The sequence below is a fragment of the Chiloscyllium plagiosum genome, unplaced genomic scaffold (genome assembly GCF_037043375.1).
Source record: "Chiloscyllium plagiosum isolate Xiang-an unplaced genomic scaffold, Cpla_swu_hap1 HiC_scaffold_5, whole genome shotgun sequence".
NCBI classification, from domain to species: Eukaryota; Metazoa; Chordata; class Chondrichthyes; order Orectolobiformes; family Hemiscylliidae; genus Chiloscyllium; species Chiloscyllium plagiosum.
In genome coordinates, this window is record NW_028270143.1 from 29,749,091 (window position 1) to 29,772,138 (window position 23,048).

Genomic DNA, 23,048 nt, shown 5'->3' on the forward strand with positions numbered 1-23,048 from the left:
ATTCTCGAAAAAAAGTTGTGAAACCATGCATGCTTATAGAGATGCTTAGTGACCAATGTATAGGGGGTTGATTTAGCTCAGTTACCTGGAGGGCTGGTTTGTGATGCAGAGTGACCTCTCCTGTAATGACTGAAGTTGCCATAAAGGACTCTGCTTCTTAACCCCTCCCCTTGTCTGAGATGCGGTGACCTTCAGGTTAAACCACCACTAGTCATTTCTCTTTAATGGGAGTGTGGCACTATAATCTGGTATGTTTAGTACAGTTTAAGATGGTACTTGGGTTGTGAATGCTGGGCTAGCATTATTTCCACACAAACAAATACAGAGAATGCTGGAGAAGCTCAACAAGGCTGTGAGCATCTGTGGAGAGAAAAATACATCTTCCTTTCCATTCTGGTCTGATTCTTCTTCAGAACTGCTTGCAACTGTAACAAAAATGCAGACAACAAACAGCTGGCAGAATTGAAAAATTCAGTAGCACTAGGATAAGTCCATTGTCTTCCAGTAATGATTAGTAAGTTTACAGATGTCACCAAAATTGGTGTACTGGACAGTTCAAAAGATTACCTCAGAGTACAAAGGGACCTTTAATTGGAATAGCTGGGCAGTGGCAGATGGTGTTTAATTTATTAAAACAAATCGGAACAGGACCTGAACACTTAATGATAGGGCCCTGGGGAGAGTTGCTAAAGAAAGAGACCTTGGGGTGCACGTTCATAATTCCTTGAAGGTGGAGTCCCAGATAGTTGGGATAGTGAAGATAATGTTTGGTACACTTTCCTTTATTGGTGCATTGAGTAAAAGAGTTGGGCGATCATGTTGAAGCTGTACAGGACATTGGTTAGCTCACTTTTGGAATACTGTGTTCAATTTTTGATCTCCCTGTTATAAGAAAGATGTTGTTGAACTTCTAAATCTTTTCTGCACCCTTTCAAGGATGTAACTGGGGTTGGAGGGTTTGAGCTGTAGGGAGAGATTAAATAAGCTGGAGCTATTTTCCCTGGAGTGTTAGAGGCTGAGAGGTGATCTTAGAGGTTTATAAAATCCTGGGGACCATGGATAGGGTGAATGGTCAAGGTCTTTTTCCCAAGGTAGAGGAGCCCTAAACTGGAGGGCAGAGGTCGAAGATGAGAGGGGAACAATTTAAAAAAGACATGAGCCACAAATGTTTTATGCACAGGGTGGGTGCACGTAGGGACTGAGCTTCCAGATGAGGTGATGGAGGTCAGTGCAATAACAACATTTGAAAGGTATCTGAATGTGTAATGAAAAGGAAAAAATTAGAGGTATATGGGCCAAATGCTGGCAAATGGGACTAGATTAATTTAGGATATGTGATTGGAATGGATGAGTTGGATCGAGGGGTCTGTTTTCATGCTGTACGACTGAGTCTACTTGAATTATCTGCATTGTAATAATGCTAATGTGTATAACTTCAATCTTTCTTTCATCTACGTTAATTTTGCTTGTTGCCATCACTAACTATTTAATTGAATAGGTAAAATTAACTTATTTACATGTTTTGTGATAGGATAATTGGGTATTATTTTCCTTTTTAGAATAAACAATGGGACATTGATGTGCTGTTTGGAGTCATTGATAGTATGATGGAGAAACAAAAAACGATTGCTAATAGTTACCGGTAGGGAACCTGTTATAGGATGATTGCACTCACTAAACACATTAGCTTTAAGCTCCTAATGGCTACACTGTTTCATGTCCTTTTAATTCCAGTTTTCTGAGCAAGCATTCATTTCATCAAGTCATGATCATGTACCACTGTGGACCAATGAAAATGCTGTTGGTCATCACTATTGAACCAGAATGATGCAAGGAATTGCTTGGTTTTACCGTTCTCTCTCTTTTGGATGGTTAACTAGCTTCTTATTCATCTTCAGTATCTTATGTTTTAGCTTCATATGTTTGTTGTTTGGTGTAAGTTTCAGACTTCACTTTCTGCTGCAGATATGGTCATCAGAACAAGAAGTTAACTTAGTCCTTCTTTTAAGAGAAAAATGATATTGTTAAGTAGAAAGTCTTTTTAGATTCCCTACAGTGTGGAAACAGGCCATTTGGCCCAATATGACCACACTGACCCTCAGAGTAACCCAGACCCATTCCTCTACATTTACTCCTGACTAATGCACCTAACACTGGGCAATTTAGCATGGCAAATCCACCTAACCTGTACATCTTTGGACTGTGGGAGGAAACCGGAGCACCTGGAGGAGACCCGCACAGACACAAGGAGAATGTGCAAACTCCACACAAATGGTCACCCCAGGCTGGGATCGAACCTAGGTCCCTGGCGCTGTGAGGCAGCAGCGCTAACCATTGAGCTACTATGCCACCCGGTGTCTATGTACAATGTGAGTTTTCAGGTTGTGAAACTATTTCAGCAATTCAGGCACGTGGATGTGTCTGTGAATTCTTTCTCATTGACCTTGGATAGACAAAGATTCTTTTGACACTGTTAATTTTCCATTCTTAACAATATCTATATCAGGTTGAATAAAAAGGACTGAAAGGATTTGAAGTTAGCTAATAACTAGGAATAGTGCTGAATGGTTCTTGTTCAGATTGGAGAATCATGTATTGTAGTATTGGACCATTAGTTTGATCAGTATTAAAGACTGAGACTTGGGTGTCTGGGGCTATAATTTCCAAATTTATTGTTGATGCAAAACTTGTAATTACGGTGAATTGAGTGAGATAGACTTGAAAAGGACATAGACTGGTGAAATGGACACATGGCAGATGAAATTTAATGCAGAAAATGTGAAGTGGTACATTTTCCTTTAGAATAAGGAATGGTAATAAAATATTAAGGATTCAGTTACAAAAATGATTGCAAGGTCAAAGTGATTTGGGTATACGTGCAAAAATCATTGAAACAATGGGGAAGTTTCAGAAGCTAGTTAATAAAGCTGATGGGATCCTGCCTATTATAAATGAGGCATAGAGTACAAAAACATGGAAGTTATCAAACAATGGTTTGGCCTCAACAGGAGTATTGTCTTCTTCAGTTCACTGCACTTGAGGAAGGACATAAAGGTATTAGAAAGAGTATTTAAAAATAAAAGTGAGAATGCTTCGAGGGATGATGAACTTCAGTTACAAAGGTAAATTGGGCAGGAGCTGGGGCTATTCTCAACTTTTAGTTCTGCAAGGAGAAGAGATTTCACAATGGCTCTCAAAATCATGAGGGGTTCAGGTAGAATAGATCTGGAGAAACAGTTCCTTTTTTTTATTTAACTTGTTTTTCTAATCAACCTGTTCAGAGACGTCAGTACATATATCTGGAACAGGTGGAACTTGAACGCAGGTCTCTTGGTTCGGGTTAGGGTTATTACCACTATGCCACAAGAGAGCTCCTCAGAAACGTTTCCTTATTAGTAGAAAGGTTTGGAATCCGAGGACACCAATTTGAAGTTGATTGGCGAAATAATTTAAGCTAATATGAAAAAAAACCTTCTTGACAATGAGTGTTTGGCATCCCAAATCATTGCCTCAATGCATTAGAAACTGGTGAAGTCAGATTCAATTGTAGCTTTCAAATGGAGATTGGATACTTTATCTGAAGAGAAAAGAAGGATGTTTGACTGGTGTGGACGCGATAGGCCAATTGCCCACTTTGCATGCTGTGAAAGCTCTGGTTCTAAATGTAAGGAAAATTGAGGCAAAAGATGAGAGTGTGACACCAGCTGAGTTGTTTTTGTAGAAGCACAAAACAGCCACAATCCACCAAATGGTTTCCTTTTGGATCTGTAAATGTTTTGTTGCAATGCTTTGATTCCAAAAAATAAGCCCCTTAGTAGGGAATAAATGGAAGATACTTTAATTAAAGAAGCGGTTAATGAGTTAAACAATTCCATTCTAATTAAGAAGGACATCCAGAACTAGAGGACATGGGTTTAGGGTGAGGGGGTAAGATTTTAAAAGGGACCTGAGGAGCAACTTTTTCATGCAGAGGGTAATGAGTGTATGGAATGAGTTGCCAGAGGATCTGGTGGAGGCTGGTACCGTTACAACACTTTAAAAGGCATTTGGATGGGTGTATGAATAGGAAGGGTTTAAAAGGATATGGTCCAAGTGCTGGCAAATGGGTCCAGAATAATTTAGGATACCTTGTTGGCATGGACGAGTTGGACTGAAGGATCTGTTTCTGTGCTGTATGTCTCTAGAACTCGATAAGTGAAACAGTCAAAAATAGTGAAACAAAGAATATAAAATCCAGCAGGACGGTGAAAAGATGAAAGGCACCCATTAGAAATGAGAAATTGGAAAGGTAGAAATAAAGTCGAAGGAACTGACGTGAAAATGGAAAAGATTGAAAAGGTAGTAGACCAACTGGTATTGTAAAGAGAAAAATCAGGACAACATCCTGAGCGCATAAATTTCTCCACTCTGTCAGAATTGTGACCTAAACCTGAACAGTTAAATCACCTCCCTCCCACTCACTCACTCCCTTCTGCTCAATTTGACTGTTGACCATATTTGGGTGCTGCAAGGAAAATGTTAGATAGACAGTAACTAAGGACTGTAGTTTTTAAAATCAATGAACTGTACCTCCAGAGGAATTTGAGATACTGGTCCTGATACGGCAATGAAAAAGCCTTTATCCCATTTGGATATATTTAATTTAAACTTGGGAACCTGTGCTGGGAGGACTACTAATCCATAACAGCACCTGGTCTTTGAAATAACTTGAATGAACTCAATTTGCAGAGATTTCACAATGATCTTATTTTATGCAATACCAGAGCATGAAGGCTCAACAGCAAAACTCTTTAACTGAAGTAATGTATTTTAAAGTGTGAGTAACTGTTCAGGTTTTGCATATTGAAATGTCCCTTTTTGATAATGCTAAATATTTGTAATTTCTAGTATTAAAAGTTGAAGATGTAATGGGAAGTCACATTGAAGACCCAATTACCTTTTGGGGCCAGGTAATACAAATGTAATTTTCCTTTTATGTGCAATAAAATAGTTTTGTATTCTAGATTCCTGGAGGAGTTTGTGAGTGTGTGTATAGTTTTAGGAGACTACAAAGTATGTACATAGTTCAAAAGATGGACTTAATAAATGCCATACAATGTTACATCACAAAGACAGGTTTGTCAATGTTTCTGTTCACCAGCTGCATCTACTCGTCTTGCTCTATGACTGCGCAATGACTTTTATCATGGCCCACTTTCCCTGAACTGAATATGTTTTTTAAAAAGCAAATTTATGGATTCTACATCAATAGGTTGTGTCAGATTATTCCACAATTTGCTAATCCTGTGCAAAATAAAAAATACTCTAAACTTGCCTTCAGTTCATGATGTACTACTTTAAATTTGCACTTCCATGTTATTATTTGGCTGATGAGTTGAAGTAAATTCCATCTATTTGTTTTACTATTTCACTTATGAATGGTTAGTCTTTAGGAAAAGCAGCCCTTTATCTAGGTACAGGGATGTGATTGCTTCGTGGTATTGTTATTAGACTAGTAATCCCGATACTCGGGCTAATGCTGTGGGGGCATGTGTCCAACTCCCAAAGCGGATAGTGGAATTTTTATCCAAGTAATAAATCTATGATTAAAAGTTAATTTAAAGGCTAGTCATTCTTCTGGAATTATACCTTGCAGGCAATGCCTCAGACCCACCAGAGGTGATCATGAGATATATGATTTTGATAGGCCAGTTGGACATTGAGCCTTCCACTCAAAAAGATCATGTTTAATCTGATAATCCTCAACTCTACTTTTCAGCCTTTTCCCTACCACCCATGATTCCTTTAATGATTAAATATCTGTCTGTTTTCAGACTTGAACATACTTAATGATCCAGCCTTAGCAGCCCTTTGGAGTGAAGAATTCTACAGATTCAAAGCATTCTGAGCCAAGAAACTCTTCCTTATCTCTGTCTTAAATGTATGACCCCATATTCTGAGATTATACCCTCTGGACCTCGACTCTCCCAAAAGGGGAAACAATCTTTCTACATCTGCCCTGTCAATACCCTTAAGAATCATCTTTGTTTCAAGAAGGTCACTCCTCGTTGTTCTAAATTCCAATGAAAGCAGACTCAGCCTACACAACGTCTGCTCATTAAGATGATCTCTCCAAATCTGGGATCAGCATAGTGAAACTATGTAAAGCTCTTCACAGTATTCCAGCTGTGGTCTGACTATCATGTAAAGTTCCCTACTTGGACAATCTATTCTTTTGGAATAAAGGTCAACATTGTCTTCCCTATTACCTGCTGAACTTGGATGCAGGCTTTTTTTGCACTTCTAAATTCTTCAATTATGTAGTTTTCTGCAGTCTTTCTCCATTTAAATAATATTGATGTCCTCTATTCTTCCTGCCAAAGTGCATCACCTCACATTTTTCTACATAATATTCCATATGCCAAGTTTTGACCTTGTGCTTAATGTGTCTGTGTCCTTTTGCGTACCTTTGTGTCATCCTCAGCACTTGGTTTCTCACCTACGTTTGCTTTTCTCATCCAAGTCATTTGTCTATTTTGTGGCACAACATTGGTGTACACGTGGGAGGGAATTGTCATGGGAGTTCTCAACTTTGACTGTATGCCATTTCATGGTATCAGAGATGGTAAGTCAGTGGTAATGCTGATCACCAGCTTCTGCCAGCCCTGCCCTCACCCTTAATCTCTGCCCTCACCTGATAAATCATTTCTCCTCTGAAAGATGAACTGAGAGTGACAAAGGGAATAAATGTACACTGGGTGTATCATCATGAAGAATGTGCTAGCTGAGTTCTAAAGGACAGGCCTTTAGACAGTCTAAGTGTTGAGAACCAGCAAGAGGAAAAACTGTACTTGACCTTGTGCTCACTAATCTACTTGTCACATGTCTGTGACCATATCGGTAGGAGTGACCACTGCAGAAGTCCTTGTGGAGAAGTTCCTGCTTCACAGTGAGGATACCACACTGTGTTATGTGGTGCTACTGCTATGCTGAATGGATAGAGTTTAGCAACGCAAACCTGGGCACCCACAAGATGCTGTGGCCATCATCAGAACTGTATTTGACCATGATCTGGCCTCATGGCCTGATATATGCCCCAATCTACGATTACCACCAAGCCAGGAGGGTGTGGCTGAAGCAGCACAAGACAACTTTTTAAAAAAAAGAGGTGTCAATCTGGTGAAGCCACAACACCAGTCTAATTGAGTGCCAGTCAGTATAGATAGCATGTGAGAGACATGTAGGTCATCTCACAACTGATGGATCAAATCAAAGCTCTACAGTCCTGCCTAATCAAGACATTAACTGGTGGACAACTGAGCAACTTGCTGGTGGAGCTAGTTCCATAAATATACCCACCGTCAATAATAGGAGGCCCTAGCACATCAATACGAATGAAAAGGCTGAAGCATTTGATATCGCAATCTAAAGCCCCAAGTGGACAATCCATCCTATCCTCCTCCAACAGCATTGTAGTTTCATGCCCAAATTAATTCTAAACCTTTCTTTAAATGTAGCTAAATCCTTGGTAGTATTCCATCTGCAGCCATGGATCCAAAGATTTGACTGTGCTTTTTTCTCATGAGAATGTGCAATATTTGTATCCTTCCATTTCTTGGTAGTTTAACTTTTGCTCAACAATAGAAAATGAAGTTTACTCTTATTGTTTGGATAATCTTTTCATCCAGTTGAATGCATTCTCTTGGAGCTTTACTGCTTAAAATATGCCAAGGAGCCAAATTATTTTTCTGCTTGTTTTCCTAAATGTTCTCATGTTAGGGTATATAATTATTCTATTGTCAGGGTCATGTAGTGTTTCCTTTCTTATTGGAGTAGCAATAGTTTAACTGATGGAACGTTTTTGAACACCACAAAATATGCTTCTTATTTATCACCAAAACACTTTCTCTATCTCAACCTATTTTGTATAATTAAGTCTTCTGCAGATACAATTGTTGTTAAAATATGTTAGTCTAATTATACTTCACATTTTATCTTTAATTTTCTTTGCGCTGTTCAACTAGGGATTAGCAAGGAACCATTTTCAATGATGGATTAGTTCCATGCTAATCTTCAAATTAATCCGCAGAGATTCTGTTTGGACCAGTTTTATATTTAAATTCTTATGCTTCAATGAAGCTGTATTGTCTTTAATACTGCTACTCACTTCATTTCCTTCTTTAATATTGTGTCTTTTTGCTGATGCCAAAAGTGCACTCATCCATAGTGTAGTTCAAGTAAATGTATTTTATAAAGTGAGCTTTTGGTTTGCTCATGAAAAGAAAGAGAACTTGTCTTTCTCTACCATCTTCAGGCTGCCTCAAAACAGTTAAAGCAATTTATAAAATATTTTTTTAAAAATTTGGATATTAGTTGTACCATTGAAGTTGTAAGGTCTGACCAACCTGAATGATGACAATGCAGTTGTCTGTGTCATTGGTTAGGGGTGAATGTTGGTCAGGATACAGGGAGAACTCCTTGCTCCTAGAATAGTGTCGTGGTCACTCTTAACTGAAAGAGCAGAAAAGGCCACAGTCGGCTGCAGCTAGCAACTGCTGAGAGCAGACCGTGCAATCAGAAAAGATTTGAGGGTCAGAGGGTGGAGGATGTGGGCACAAATCAAATTGGGAGGGAGTGGATCTGGGATTGGAGGGGTTATTAGAAGGGAGGATGAAATTATGGGTTGAAGGGGGAGACAGTCAATCACATGCATCAACGGGTGCACCAGGGAGAGCAGCATCCCTGGGTACAAGTTGATGCACGTATCAGATTGTGGTTTGTGATGAGAGGTCATGGCTGGCAGATTTCTTTAAGAGATTGGGGTGTACTCTTGCTCATCACTTGTTCTTGAGTGCTGCTATAAAAAGAATGGACCTTCTGCAACCATTTAGTTTTACTTAAGTTGCTGAATGTCCCAAGCCTTAAGATTTGCAATAATTAAATCAAACTCTCAATTTACATGATGGGTGCCTGATTTACATATTGTATTGAAGTGTCCCATTTCTGCAGAAAGATATACACCAGCTTATCACTAAACTTTGCACAGTATAACAATATGACTGCAATCGGTTCGGACTGCATTTTGCAGTTTAAAAAAAAAATCAGCCTCTTTTGTTTGCCTGTCATGAAGGCATTAACATTGACCCCTATGTCCTTCAGCCCAGGTCCCCTCAAGAATTTTCTACATCGTATGCTTAGAACTTATTTTAGGTATACTAGATATTACAAGGTGGCTAGATTGTTGATGTAGTTTTCACTCTCTTGAGCGCAGTAGGTTGATCTCTTTATTGGAATCAAATGCATAACATGACACTTACACCTGAATTCTAAACTGCTAAAATATTGTTAAATTTACATCTTGTATTTCGTTTCTAGCCAATTGAATTAATTGAAGATCTTCTAAAGATATCTACTGCTTTGACAGAAATCTGCCCATTTGCTGCCAAGGTTTTTGGAGATCCTGCTCCTGGAAAGGTATTTTACAAATTGAGATTTGCACCCCTATCCCCTCCACTTCATTTTGTGCTTTCCTTGCGGCATCATTCTATAAATAAGCAAAGGATTGCTTTGGAATTTTCTTCATATGGCAGCAACTCACTTTCACTTTGGTATAAAAATAGCCAAGGTTTCCGGATTTAGGGCTACACTGATTGGTCTAGGCACATAATTGCTATTAATTGCCTTTTGTCCTGTGTGCAAACTGGATTCTGAGTTTGTGTTTAAGCCCTAGCTATTCATTTAAATTTATTAGTGATCTGAATGCAATTGTCATGGAAACTATTTGCAAGTCAGTGGACAATACAAAGGTTTGTACAGGTGGTAAGACCTTAAACGAGAAAAATAAGTCCTCCGCAGATTTGCGCTTCATAGCGGGATGCCATTTATTATGGATAAATGTCATATGTATGTGTGGGTTGACTGTGCAGGGCTGTAATCGTAAGGATGTCAAATGAGAGAGAGACCTACATTTTGAAAAATGTAAATCTCTAAAAGTTCATTACCTGTGCTGTGAAGCTGAACAAAATACAAACAAAAGCATTTGCTTAGAAAAAGACCCTTCGGTCCAACTACTCATGTTCTCAAACTAAGCTAGTCCCACTTTCATGTATTTGACCTATATCCCTACAGATCTTTCCTAATCTTATACTTATCCAAATGTCTTTTAAACATTTTTAACTATACCTCCATACACCACTTCTTCTGGCAGTTTATTCCACACACGAACCACTCTGAGTAAACATATTGCCTCTTGTGTTCTTTGCAAAAATTTCTCCTCTCATCTTAAAAATGTGCCCCCTAGTTTTTAACTACCCCCACCTTGCTATTCACCTTCTCTATTCCTTGTGATTTTATTAAACCTCTGTAAAGTCACTCTTCAACCCAACATAAAAAGTCCCAGTCTGCCCAGCCTATTTTTATAACTCAAACCCTCCATCTTGGTAAATCTTTTCTGAACGCTTCCTTAAAATGGAACTTTGAACCAAAACTGGATACATTCACATTGTGGTTGATATCAGCAGGGGCTTTCATCCAGGGCTTCTCAAAAATTTCAAAATGTCCACCAATGTGTAGACAAAGCTGAAGTTTTTTTTATTCCAATGAAGTATGTTAGCACTCATTCTCAAACTGATGCACTCCACAGAGCTTGGACAATACACTGAGGTCAGTGGAAAGTGGACAGTGTTTGGAAGCTGTCATTAGCTTCATGATGTTTGAAAAACATAAGTTGTTATAAAACAGCCCACAGCTGAAGGACCCACATGGAGACAGCCCTTCCTGGTGAAGGGCTTTTGCCCGAAACATAGATTTTTCCTGCTCTTCGGATGCTGCCTGACCTGTTGTGCTTTTCCAGCACCACACCCTTGGTGTCTGATTTGGGAATAGTTATCTACCCACCTGGAAGTAGCATGACTTCTAGTTAAGTTCTAGTTTCCCTTGTAGTGGGTAGGGACAGTGGGTGATAAATATGGTTACCAATTCAGATTCAATCTTAACCCCAGGCTATGCTGCGTTGGGGTTGTCAATGAGGATTGTCAATGAGTTATTAGCTCTGTTTGTGGAGGTGCAGAATTTGTATAATTTGAGTCCTCCTTTGGTTTTCTCTCTCATTTGCTTTTCTGATACATTAATGACTGCATCAATGCTGCCTTCTGCTGTGGTTGTGAACTGGAAAACATCAATGATTTTATTTCCAATTTCTACCCTCCTCTCAATTTAATCTAGTCTATCTCTGACTCTGCACTTTATTCCTCTTTGTATTGCTGGAGATAGACTATCAACTAATAGTTAATACAGACCCACAGACTCTCAAAGCTACCTCAACTGCACCACCTTGTATCCTGACTCCTGTAAGAACTCCATTCCATTTTCCCAGCATCTGTTCTGTTGACATCACCTTGCACATAAGCCCTTCTTGATACATCTTCCTTTTGCTCTGCTGATGATTCTCTCATAGCATGGTTGACAGGACTCTCTCTGTTGTGTCCAATCCATTTTATGCACTATCTCACATGCCTTCTTTCTTCCTAGAACATCTGTTAGTCCCTTTGGTCTGACTTCTTACCCCATTAGCCTCCATATTCAACAGATCATTTTCTGCCAGCTCTATATGCAGTTCTGTCAGCAAATACATCTTCCCCTGTTTTCCCCTTTCAGCATTCTGGAGGGACCATCTCTCTCCTGTCCTCATCCTATGACATCCTAAACAGTTTGCTGTTTGCATTTAGATTTATAAATGTGCTTTGCGATCCTTTTAAAAACACATTTCGATCACCAGTAGCAGGTTCTTGATATCTAATCCAGATTTCCTAACAGTGCATTGGAATGTTCAAATCAGCTCTGTAAGGAGGTATCTGACAGCCAAGCAAGTGCGATGTGGATACTAAAGATCTTGCTTGTGCCCTGCTTCTCCAGTGATATAGCAGTGATTAATGTTCTCCCAGGTTAGGTGTTCACTGAATATTTATCTAGTTTACACCTTGCATTATGAGGTTTTGATAAGATCTGAAACTTAGTTTATGTCCTGCTTTAAAATATCTATTCAACCTATTAATTTGACTGTTGTTTGTAAACTTATTGTTCGGTAATTTCTTGACTATTGTATACATTTGTATTGTGTAATAGCTCTTTTACAGGGAACAAAATGGAAATGTTTTTATTCTTGCAGATTTATGGTGGATTATATTCTGAAGACCAATGTTGGTATAGGTGTAACCTGAAAAAGATGATAACCAATGAAAAGGTATTGCATACAGTCAGTTCTGCTATAACGCATGTTTCTTCAATGCAAATTGGCTTTAACATAATTGAAGAATTTAGACCGTTGTTTGTAGAATGTGAACTTTCCTTACCTGTATTGGCTATAATGCAATTCTGACCCCAATAGTTTAAATGGTGCAGCTACTGTGCGATTTTCTTATAACGCGAGATCACGCAAGAACTAAACTGTTGTGTTATATCAGAACTTACAATACTTGGATGTATTGTGTTTGTGCTTTGGGTGATCTGACAAGTTTCTGTATTAAAAACACTCTACCCAATGCTGTTGCTGAGGTGGACAAAGGGACACAAAATTTGGTAATGGTTCAACCTGATTTTAGTAACAAAATTTTCTTTATTAAAAACACTGAGCATTTCCCAAATTTCCACAGTACTACTCTCTGACTAGCTCTATCCATCTGACAAAATATATTGCCCAAAACAATCCATGTAATCAAATTGGGCTGTTGGAATCTCCTTCCTCTCTGATGTAGGACTAGCTGTCTTCCATGAAGGTGGGTCTTGCAGGTCACTCTGGATCTTCTGGGTCGTCTTGGGTTGCTGCACATTCTTCTGCCATGAGTCTTGCTGCGAGTCTTCACTGAGAGGGTAGCTTTGAGGTGTGTGTTTTTATCCCTGCTTGCCCTTGAGTTTCCAGAATATTCTGTGACCATTGGCCAATGCAGTTATGGGCACGGTTCAAAGCATCCATTGCGGTCATGCCAACACTCTTTGTTGCCATGCCGGGGATGTGTAAAGTACACCTTCTCAGGCACTTGCTAGAAGTCAAAGTGTCAAAAAGTCTGTTTGATACTTCTGTAATACCCAACTCGTGAACTGGTTGTAACTGGTTCCCCTGCATCTTTGTAACCTCTTTGACCTTAGTTTTCACTGTTTTCTGTTGCTGTTGGCTGCTATTGAATTTAATTTGGCCAATTTTATATTAGGTCCAATTTTTCTGGCTGTGGGTCCATTTTAGTGTGTCCAGTTTTGAGCCTGTGGGTTGCTTGAGCACAACGGGCAGCATGTTGGCTCAATGGTTAGCACTGCTGTCTTGCAGCGCCAGGGACCCAGGTTTGAATCCGGCCTCGGGCGACTGCCTGTGTGAAGTTTGCACATTCTCCCAGTGTCTGTGTGGGTTTCCTCTGGGTGCTCCGGTTTCCTCCCACAATCCAAAGATGTGCAGGTCAGATAAATTGGTTGTGCTAAATTGCCCATAATGATAGTTGTGTTAGTAGGGGAATGGGTCATGGGTTACTCTTCGGAGGGTCGGTGTGGACTTGTTGGGCCGAAGGGCCTGTTTCCACACTGTAGGGAATCTAATCTAATCTAAACTTGTATTCTTCAAAGTAGGTGTTTGTTCCAGCAGGTCGACATTTGATTTTGAATGTCGTGGTTGTTTCACATGACCCAGAGGATGCATCTTTGACATCACAGAATCGTGATGGTGCTGAAGGATGACACTTTCTCTGTTATGTTTATGTTGGATGTCTGACAATTTTGACTCCGTCAAACTGTTAGCTTTTCCCTGTAACCCTACATGTTGTTTAATCCAATGCCCTCTTGAGTGCCTCACTTGAACCTGCCTCAACTATACTTATAGACAGTGTATTCTAAACCTGGACTATTATGAAACTAGGGAGGTGTTGCTGCAATTGTACAAGGTATTGGGGGTGAGATCATTGCTGGAGTATTGCATATAATTTTGGTCCCCTTACTTGAGTAGGGCTGTAGTTGCTTTGAAGGGTTTTGCTACAACAATGCATTTTCATCAAAGTGCTTGGAGAAAGTGAGAACTGCAGATGCTGGAGAGTTGGAGCCAAAAAGTGTTGCACTAGGAAAGCGGATGAGGTCAGGCAGCTTCCGACGAGCAGGAGAGTTGACGTTTTGAGCACAAGCCCTTCATCAGGAATACAGAAGGGAAAGGGAGCTGAAAGATAAATAAGGGAAGTAGGGCTGAGGGGAAGATAGCTGGGAAGGTGATAGGTCAATGCAGTTGGAGGTTGATAGGTCCTTGGGGAGGGTGGTGTGGATAGGTGGGAAGGAGATAGGCAGGTCAGGAGGGCGGTGCTGAGTTAGATCTGGAAAGAGTTGGGGGGAGGGGAGATGAGGAAACTGGTGAAGTCGATGTGTGGTTGAAGGATCCCAAGGTGGAGGATGAGGCGGGGCGTTGTTCCTTCAGTTGCCAGGTGGCTTTGATTAGGCAGTGGAGGAGGGCTGCATGTCCTTTGGGGAGTGGGGGGGGGGGGGGGGGGGGGGGTGTTGAAGATCGGTGGGTTGGTTGGTTGATGCGTGTGTCCTGAAACCCTTAGCGAGTTGGCGCCCTTTTCACTGATATAGAGGAGACCACCTTGAGAGCAACGAACACCGTAGATGAAGTGGGAGGATGTGCAAGAAAGTCTCTGCCTGATTTGGAAGGATCCTTTGAGACCTTGGACGGAAGTGAGGGGGAGCTGTGGGTGCAGGAATAGTCTTTGCGGAATGGTATCTTTGGTGCGGTGTGATTATAGGTGGTGGAAATGGCAGAGGATAATGTGCTGTATATGAAGATTAGTGGTGTGGAAGGTGAGGACCAAGGGTTATTCAATCCTTGTTGCGGTTGGAGGGGTGGCGTCTGAGGGCGGAGGTCCGCGAAGTGGAGGAAATATGCTGGGGCATTGTTGATCACGTGACAGGGGGAATTGCAGCCTTTGAATTAGACCATTTGGGATGTCCTGGAGTGGAATTGCTCCTCCTGGGAGCAGATACAGTGGAGGAATTGGGAGTAAGGGATAGCATTTTTACAGGAAGGGGGGGTGGGAGGAGGTGTAGTCAAGGTAGCTGTGGGAGTTTGGTTTGAAACATATAGAGTCATCCACTGGAGATAGAGACTACCATAGTTGAGGTAGGAGAAGGAGATGTCAGAGGTGAACTTAAGGTCAGGGTGGAAGGTGTTTGTGAAGTTAATGAACTGTTCAACCTTCATGTGGGAGCATGAGATGGCGCCTAGCAGAGGAAATGTGGAGAATGGTGCAGGTGTAACTTCGGAAAATGGACTGTTCCATGTACCCACTGAAGGGCCAGGCATAACTGGAGCCAATGCAGGTGCCCATAGCTATCCCTTTTGGTCTGAAGGAAGTGGGATGTTTTGAAGAATAAGTTGTTGAGATTGAGGACCAGTTCTGCCAATTGAACCAATGTTGGTGATTGGGGTCTGCTTGGGTCAGCGGGGAGAGAGAAGCTGAGGGCTTGGAGGCCTTCATTCTGGTGGGTGGACATATACAGGGACTGGATGTCCACAGTGAAGATGAGGCATTGAGGGCAGGAGAAACCAAAGTCATGCAGGCGGTGTAGGGTGTGTGTGGTGTCCCAAATGTATATCAGGAGTTGCTGGACCAAAGGGGACAGGACGGTGTCAAGGTATGCAGGGATGTGTTGGTGAGGCAGGAGCAGGCAGAGACGATGTGTTGACCAGGGCAGTCAGGTTTGTGGATTTTTGGGTAAGAAGTGGCGGTGTGGATTTCTAGAACTGAGGTTGGAGCTGGATGGGAGATCCTCTGAGGTGATGGTCGGGGAAATGTTGGTTTGGTGACAGGAGGTGAAATCGTGGTCGAGGAGGTGTCCGTGGGTTGGCGCTTGGCTTCGGTGATGTAGAGGTTGATGTGTCCGCTGGTTTATTTGTGAGGTTGGGGTTGGAGTGGAGGGAATGGAGGATTGTGCGTTGGAGTGGATGAGAGGGATGGGATAAGTTGAGGCTCTGTGATCCAAGCAGAGCTTGAGTGTATTTGAAGCAATTTCTTTGTCCCCTCCCAGATAGTTGACAATGTGAGAAGTGAGAAAACAGAACCTGATGCAGTAAACTATTTTTCAGCCATCTAGGCACAATGCCCAGATTATTGTAGTTAATTCTGCAAGAGTTTTGTCAGCACATCATGTGCTCCTGGTTTTAAAGAGGATGCAAGTATTTGTTAGATGGTCTTCCCATTGCTTCCATCACATGCTATGGATTCATTGTTAGGAGCATTTCTCGAATGCTATTGTGTGTTATTGCACAGTATTGAGTAAATCAAGCAAACATTTTATTTTTGGTTTAAGAAAAAAAAATCATTTGTGAAACTGCTTTAAGTATTTGTGCATAAAAAACACCAAATTTATCTTTTTATTTCCCAGTGTCTGATGACTTATGTCGATTATGGAAATTCTGAAACTCTAAAAAAGTCATGTATTGTCGAACTTCCGGAAGATATGCAGTATCCTGGATTGGCCAGCAGGTTCAAACTCTGGGGTCTGCAGATTCCACATAATCAAGATGTAACTCCATTTGACCAGGTAATGCACAATATATTGATAGTGTTGATGGTGCCCATGCAATGACTTGCTTCATGATGTGCAAAGTTTGTAAAATGTTTTGGTTTTATTCATGAAGATTACAGCATCAGAAGATAAGACCTGTATGGTTCAAGTGATTTGATCTGAAGGGTCCAAACAGAAGAGTTGTTTCTTTTGCTCTTTGTTCTAGTAGTTCCATTAAATGTCACCAAATTCTTTCAGTTTTGCACAGAAATGCAAATTTATAAATAACTAATTTAAGTTGATTTCTAATAATTTGAGTGAACTTACAGCAACAACTTGTGTACTGCCTTTAATGTAATAAAACTTAGCAGGGCATTTCACAGGAGCATAGTAAAACAAATAAGCCATATAAGGAAAGAAGTCAGATGACCAAAAAGCTGGTCAAAGAGAAGTTTTAAGGAATGTCTTCAAGGAAGAAAGTTAGTCAAAGTTCATTGTAAAGTTGCATACGAATCCACTTGCCTTCCTTCAAGAGAATCCTTCCACTCAAATAGTCTGTCAGCTATCCTGACCAATGTCTGTTTTCTGTCCTTAGCATTGCTAGCCTGTCTTTGCTTGCTTGCTTTATTTACAGCAATTTCACCTGTTCTGATAAATATTAAATGTCACTTAGAGTTTGGAAGAATAAGAGGAAATCTAATTGAGGTACACAAGATGCTAATGGGGATTGACAAAGTCAATGTAGAAAGGATGTTTCATATTTGGGCAATCTGGAATGAGAGAGGGCATAGTTTTAGGATAAGGGGTAGCAGATTTAAAAGAGATGGGGAGAAATCATTTCTCTCAAACGGTTGTGAATCTGTAGAATTCCCTACCACCAGAGTGCAGTGGATCCTGGGGCATTGAGCAAGTTTAAGGAGGAAGTAGTCAGATTTTTAATTAGTTAAAGCTGACAGGAAAATGGAGTTGAGATCAAGATGAGAAAGTGTTCAATGGTGGAGCAGGTTTGAGCTGAATTACTCTTGCTCCTAGTTATTGTTATGTTCTTAGTGCAACTTAGAACTAGAGGGTAAAGTGAGAAAGGGAACAGAAGTGATCAGTTGCTTTTTGCATAAACTTTTACACCCTACAGGGAACGTGTCCTTAAAGCCAGAGGTTTGCCTTTCAGGAAAGAAGTTCCTGAAGTTGGTACAAGTGTGGAACTCTCTCCAACAAAAAGTCGTCTTTGCTAGCTCAATTCGCAATTCTAAATCTGAGTTTGTTGGATTTATGGAGGTGCTTAATGGAATTAGGATGCAAATCAGCTATGATCTCTTGAAGGATGGCAGAACTGGCACTTGGTTGCCTATTTTACCACCGAAAAGAATGCATTTAGGATCTTGTTCTATCATAACTCTGTAAATAGACCTTGGTTTAATCAACACATTTGTTTGAGAAGAAATCCTTACCCCTTGCTGCAATTAGCAAAACCTGATTTTATGGTTTTAGGACATTTGATGCAACGTAAACTGTTGAAGACAGCTAGTTGGGGAATGGGGGTAAAAAGAGAATAGTAGTCAAATTTTAAATAGAAAGTGAAGTTTACAAATTTGTGCTACACTACTGTTTGTAATTTGCTAACTGGGCCCTACTTTAAGTTAGTTCACATAAATTGTAGCAAATTTGTGATCATCAAATTTAAGACCAAGTCATATTCTGGACTCAAACAAGTGCTTTTATCTATAAAAGAACATGCTGAGTAGTGCTGATGTTTTGATGTTTGACCACTGGATGTCACTTCTGCACTGAAAACAAAGTTAACTATAAAAAAAATCATGGTTCATGTGTAAGTAGAGGTCAGTGAAGGTCGTGAGAGTTTGTAGAGGTAGGTTCAAGATTAATGATCAAGGCCTGGGGAATAGTTTGCTTAGTTATTCCTGGTACGATGTACAGGGTAGATTTAAGCAGGTTAACGATTATGCAATCTTCTTATTCAATAATAAGATAGCAGTGATGTTATTAGTGGACAAATCAAATCCCAGACTGAAACCTGGCTTGGTGTGGTGGTGGCCTTGTGGTATTGTTGCTTTACCAGAAATCTGAGACCCAGTTTATGTTTTGGCGTACCCAGGTTCAAATCCCACCATAGCAGATGGTGGAACTTGAAACAAATAAATACTTTGAATTTAAAACCTAACGACCTTGAAATTATTCTTGATTGTCAGGAAAAAAAATCAGTCTGGTTCACTAATGTCCTTTCATGAAGGAAAGTGTTACCCTTACTGAGTCTAGCTTGCGTGTGAGTCCAGACCCACCGTAATGTGGTTGATTCTTAACTGCGTTTGGAAATGGCTGAACAAGCTGATAGAATAAACTGCAAGAAAGGAGAAAAGGCATGAAACCAGATAGACCACCCAGCACCAACTTGGGCACTGGAAATTATAATTACAAACACACCCCTATCAACCCTGCAAAATCCTCCTTATTAACATCTTGTGACTCGTGTCAAAATTAGAACTGTCTAGCAGGCTAGTTTCCTTAGAAATAACATCCAAACCCATGACCACTGCCACCTAGAAAGACAAGAATAGCATATACATGGGAACACCACCACCTCCAAGCTGCTGACTCTCCTGACTTGGAAATATATTGCTGATCCTTCAGTGTCACTGGGTAAAACTTCTGGAGTGCTCCTCTTAACTGTTTAGTGGATCAAGAAGGCAGCTTGTCACCACCTTCTCAAAGGCAATTAATGATATGCAAGATTAGTTAGTTGATCTTTCACAGGACCACTAGTGTTTGGTTTTAATAAAAAGTAGAAGTTTATACAAAGATTAAAATTATAGAATTGCGGGCGGCGCGGTGGCTCAGTGGTTAGCACTCAGTTGTATCACAGTGCCAGGGTCCCAGGTTCGATTCCAGCTTTGGGTGACTGTGTCTGCGTGGAGTTTGCACGTTCTCCCCGTGTCTGCGTGGATTTCCTCTGGGTGCTCCGGTTTCCCCCCTCAGTCCAAAGATGTGCAGATCAGGTGAATTGGCCATGCTAAGTTGTCCATAGTGTTAGGTGCATTAGTCAGAGGGAAATGGGTCTGGGTGGGTTACTCTTCGAAGGGTCGGTGCGGACTTGTTGGGCTGAAGGGCCTGCTTCCATGCTGTAGGGAATCTAATCTAATCTTAAAAAAACTATGTATAACTCAAAATACTTTGAAACATGATAGGATTAGTGGAATCATCTTAACAGTACTCTTCTACTGTACTCACCAGAAATAATTCCTTTCTCTGTCACATCTATGGAGACAAATTTAACTGTGGCTTCAATTCCATCCGTTAAAATTCTGCAGACCTCTTACTACAGCTAAGTATAGGCTTTCTCAGCTTCAAATAACCCTTCAGTGTATTGGACTTGGCGGTCTAGAATTTTAAAACTAAATGTGTTAGGCTGAAGTAATCTATTTCTTAACCATTAGAAACTAGCTCCCTTCTTTAGGAGCAACTGTTTTACACATCTGGCTTCAACCAGGACTTCTGCAAACCTCCCATACTGAAATTAAAAACCTTTTTCTCTTTCAAAGAAAGAAAATGGAACAAGCTGTTCCTCTTTCCCCCATGCCAAATATCCAGAAAAACATACTGGATCTTTCTGTCTGACACCTAATGCATTTCTGTTTATGCTGTTTGTTCATAAAGTTCCCAAAGTAAAAAAGCCCCAGTACTCTTCAGGAATACTTTCTCCAACTGATTTAAATAAATTCCCACCTCTGGCAACTGTCTGTGTGGAGTTTGCACATTGCCCCTGTGTCTGTGTGGGTTTCCTCCCACAGTCCAAAGATGTCCAGGTTAGGTGAATTGGCCATGCTAAATTGCCCGTAGTGTTAGGTGCATTAGTTATGGGTGAATGCAGGGAAATGGGTCTGAGTGGGTTACTCTTTGGAGGGTTGGTGTGGACTTGTTGGGCTGAAGGGCCTGTTTCCATACTGTAGGGAATCTTGTAAAAAAAAATCTAAAAATAAATCACATGGTGACAGAATAATTTGTAAGTTAGTCATTCAATCCATTCAGATACGTAAACTGGGCCCACATGTCACTAGTTCAAGATCCAAATGCTTAAAAAAATTTTCAAAATATATAACTCGCGCATCTTGCATCACAATAGAAATGAAGGTTTCTTAATTCTTGACATTGGGGCAGATTTTATAGGATTGGGGAAACTATGTAAATGGAATGGACTTTATCTGAATTGGACAAGGTCCAATTTCATGAGTATAAGTATTCAAGATAGAGAGGATTTAGTCGATAAAGGAGGAGCCAAAAGACTGAAAAATTAAAAATAAGCAACTATTCGCAAATAATAATGGATCTGGATGTAAGGTGCACAGCAAACTGATGGCCAGATAGTATAGACACTGATCCAACTACTGATGTTTACAATATAAAGACTGCTCACAGAGAAAATGACAAATTAAAATTGCCAAATATTCTCCGAAGTGATAAGCCTTGAAATTGTCTTTATTTATGGTAGGAATCTTGGAAATGGAATGGAAGCTGTAATATCGCTGAGGTGACAGGAACTTTCAACAGTGCTAAGAATAAATTTTTAAAAATTGACTTTTTCAGAGCGGACTTTAACTTTATTAAGAAGAACTGTGTGGATATGGTTGAGTGACACAAGTTGGAGGAAATAAAGTCTTCATATTTACTACAAAACTAGATTATGTTAACTATTTTCTAAATGTTTCCATTTTTAGCCCTGTCTGCCTGTTCAACATTACATATGAGTTCAGTTCCTTATTTACTGGATATCCAGCAGTGGATAGTTAATTGACTTTAATTGCTCTAATACATGGATTTCTTTTCTCCTTCCTTCAGGGAAGAAGTTTTCTGGCCAGTTTAGTAAATGACAAAATAATCCGAGTTAATCACAGAGATACAGCTCAGGATGGAGTCTTCCTTGTAGATGCACAAAGTGACGCTCTAGATGTTGGACAAGAAGTTATGGAAAAGGGATTTGCTGAAAAGTGCAGGACCTCTTCTGCCCACAGCAATGAAGGAATAAAAAGTAACGTGGTCCCATTGATTTCTGGTAGAAACGCTGAAGAGTTTCAGGGATTTGGTAGTGGTTCACAGAGAATGAAGATTACCCTTGATTTGAGAAATGATCGGCTGGGAAATGAACCTAAGGGACGAGTAGACACCATTGAATATGACAGAGATCTAAGGCTGGATCATGGAAATACTCTTGTATGTTCATTGTAAGTACAAGATGCTCAGTATTATTCTGTTTTTGAAACATTAGTTAAGTTGGTTTTATATAAACTCCTGCATAATAAAGGGGACTTATAAGAAAATACGACAATAACTGTGAGAGACATTGTACTAAGATCAATTGGATAAAGTTCTTTAACAAAGCCAGTCTGTATGGTGAGTTCATAGTGTGTTCAATATAATTTCTTAGAGCAGCATGTTCTAGAACAAACTAGGGAGCAGGCGGTTCTGGAATGTGTAATCAGTCAAGATTAGTGCATGACCTCCTTGAAGAATGCTCTGGGCAACAATGTATACATGTTCTGTTTGTCAGTGAGAAATTTTGGTCGAAGGTTGTTTCTTCAGCTGAAGTACTGCAATTTCCAGGGTATAGAACATTACAGCACAGTACAGGACCTTGATGTTGCACCAACCTGTGGAACCAGCCCGGCTCTGCAGCTTATCTATGCCCTTCTGAAACCTGCAACGTCCTTTGGCACTGTCCACAACTCCACCGACTTTAGTGTTATCTGCAAATTTACTAACCCATCCTTCTTTGCCCTCATCGAGGTCATTTCTAAAAATGACAAACAGCAGTGGCCCAAAACCGTTCCTTGCAGTACACTACTAGTAACTGAACTCCAGAATGAACATTTCCCATCAACCACTACCCTTTGTCTTCTTTCAACTAGCCAATTTCTGATCCAAACCGCTAAATCACCCTCAATCCCGTACCTCCATATTTTCTGCAATAGCCTACCAAACGCTTTACTGAAATCCATATACACCATATCAACCGCTTTGCCCTCATCCACCTGTTTGGTCACCTTCCCAAGGAACTCCAAAAGGTTTGTGAGGCACAACCTACCCTTTACAAAACTGTGTTGACTATCCCTAATCAATTTATTCCTTTCTAGATGATTATAAATCTTGTCTCTTATAACCCTTTCCAACACTTTACCCACAACCAAAGTAAGGCTCACTGGTCTATAATTACCAGGGTTGTCTCTACTCCCCTTCTTCAACAAGGAGACGATGTTTGTTATCCTCCAGTCTTCTTGCACTACTCTTGTAGACAATGGTGACATAAAGATCAAAAGTCAAAGGCTCTGCAATCTTCTCCCTGCCTTCCCAGAGAATCCTAGGATAAGCCCCATCTGGCCCAGGGGACTTACCTATTTTCACACGTTCCAGAATGGCTAAAGCCACCACCTGTGAATCTCAATCCCGTCTAGTCTACTAGCCTGTATCTCAGTATTTTCCTTGACAACAATGTCTTTTTCCAGTGTGAATACTGAGGAAAAGTATTCATTTAATGC

At 40.4% G+C, this 23,048-nt stretch overlaps 1 protein-coding gene across 5 annotated transcripts in view; it reads left to right on the plus strand.

The window, feature by feature from the left end:
* Positions 1-23,048, plus strand: part of stk31 (serine/threonine kinase 31) — a 113,304-nt gene that overhangs the window by 24,048 nt on the left and 66,208 nt on the right. For 4 of the 5 annotated variants that reach the window (XM_043689740.2, XM_087987065.1, XM_087987067.1 and 1 more), the window contains exons 3-7: positions 4,888-4,949; positions 9,355-9,453; positions 12,146-12,220; positions 16,387-16,545; positions 21,355-21,737. In XM_043689740.2, the coding sequence (XP_043545675.1) occupies positions 4,888-4,949; positions 9,355-9,453; positions 12,146-12,220; positions 16,387-16,545; positions 21,355-21,737 (778 nt within the window). The remainder of the gene's footprint in view (positions 1-4,887; positions 4,950-9,354; positions 9,454-12,145; positions 12,221-16,386; positions 16,546-21,354; positions 21,738-23,048) is intronic. The other variant, XM_087987068.1, reaches the window with a different exon arrangement.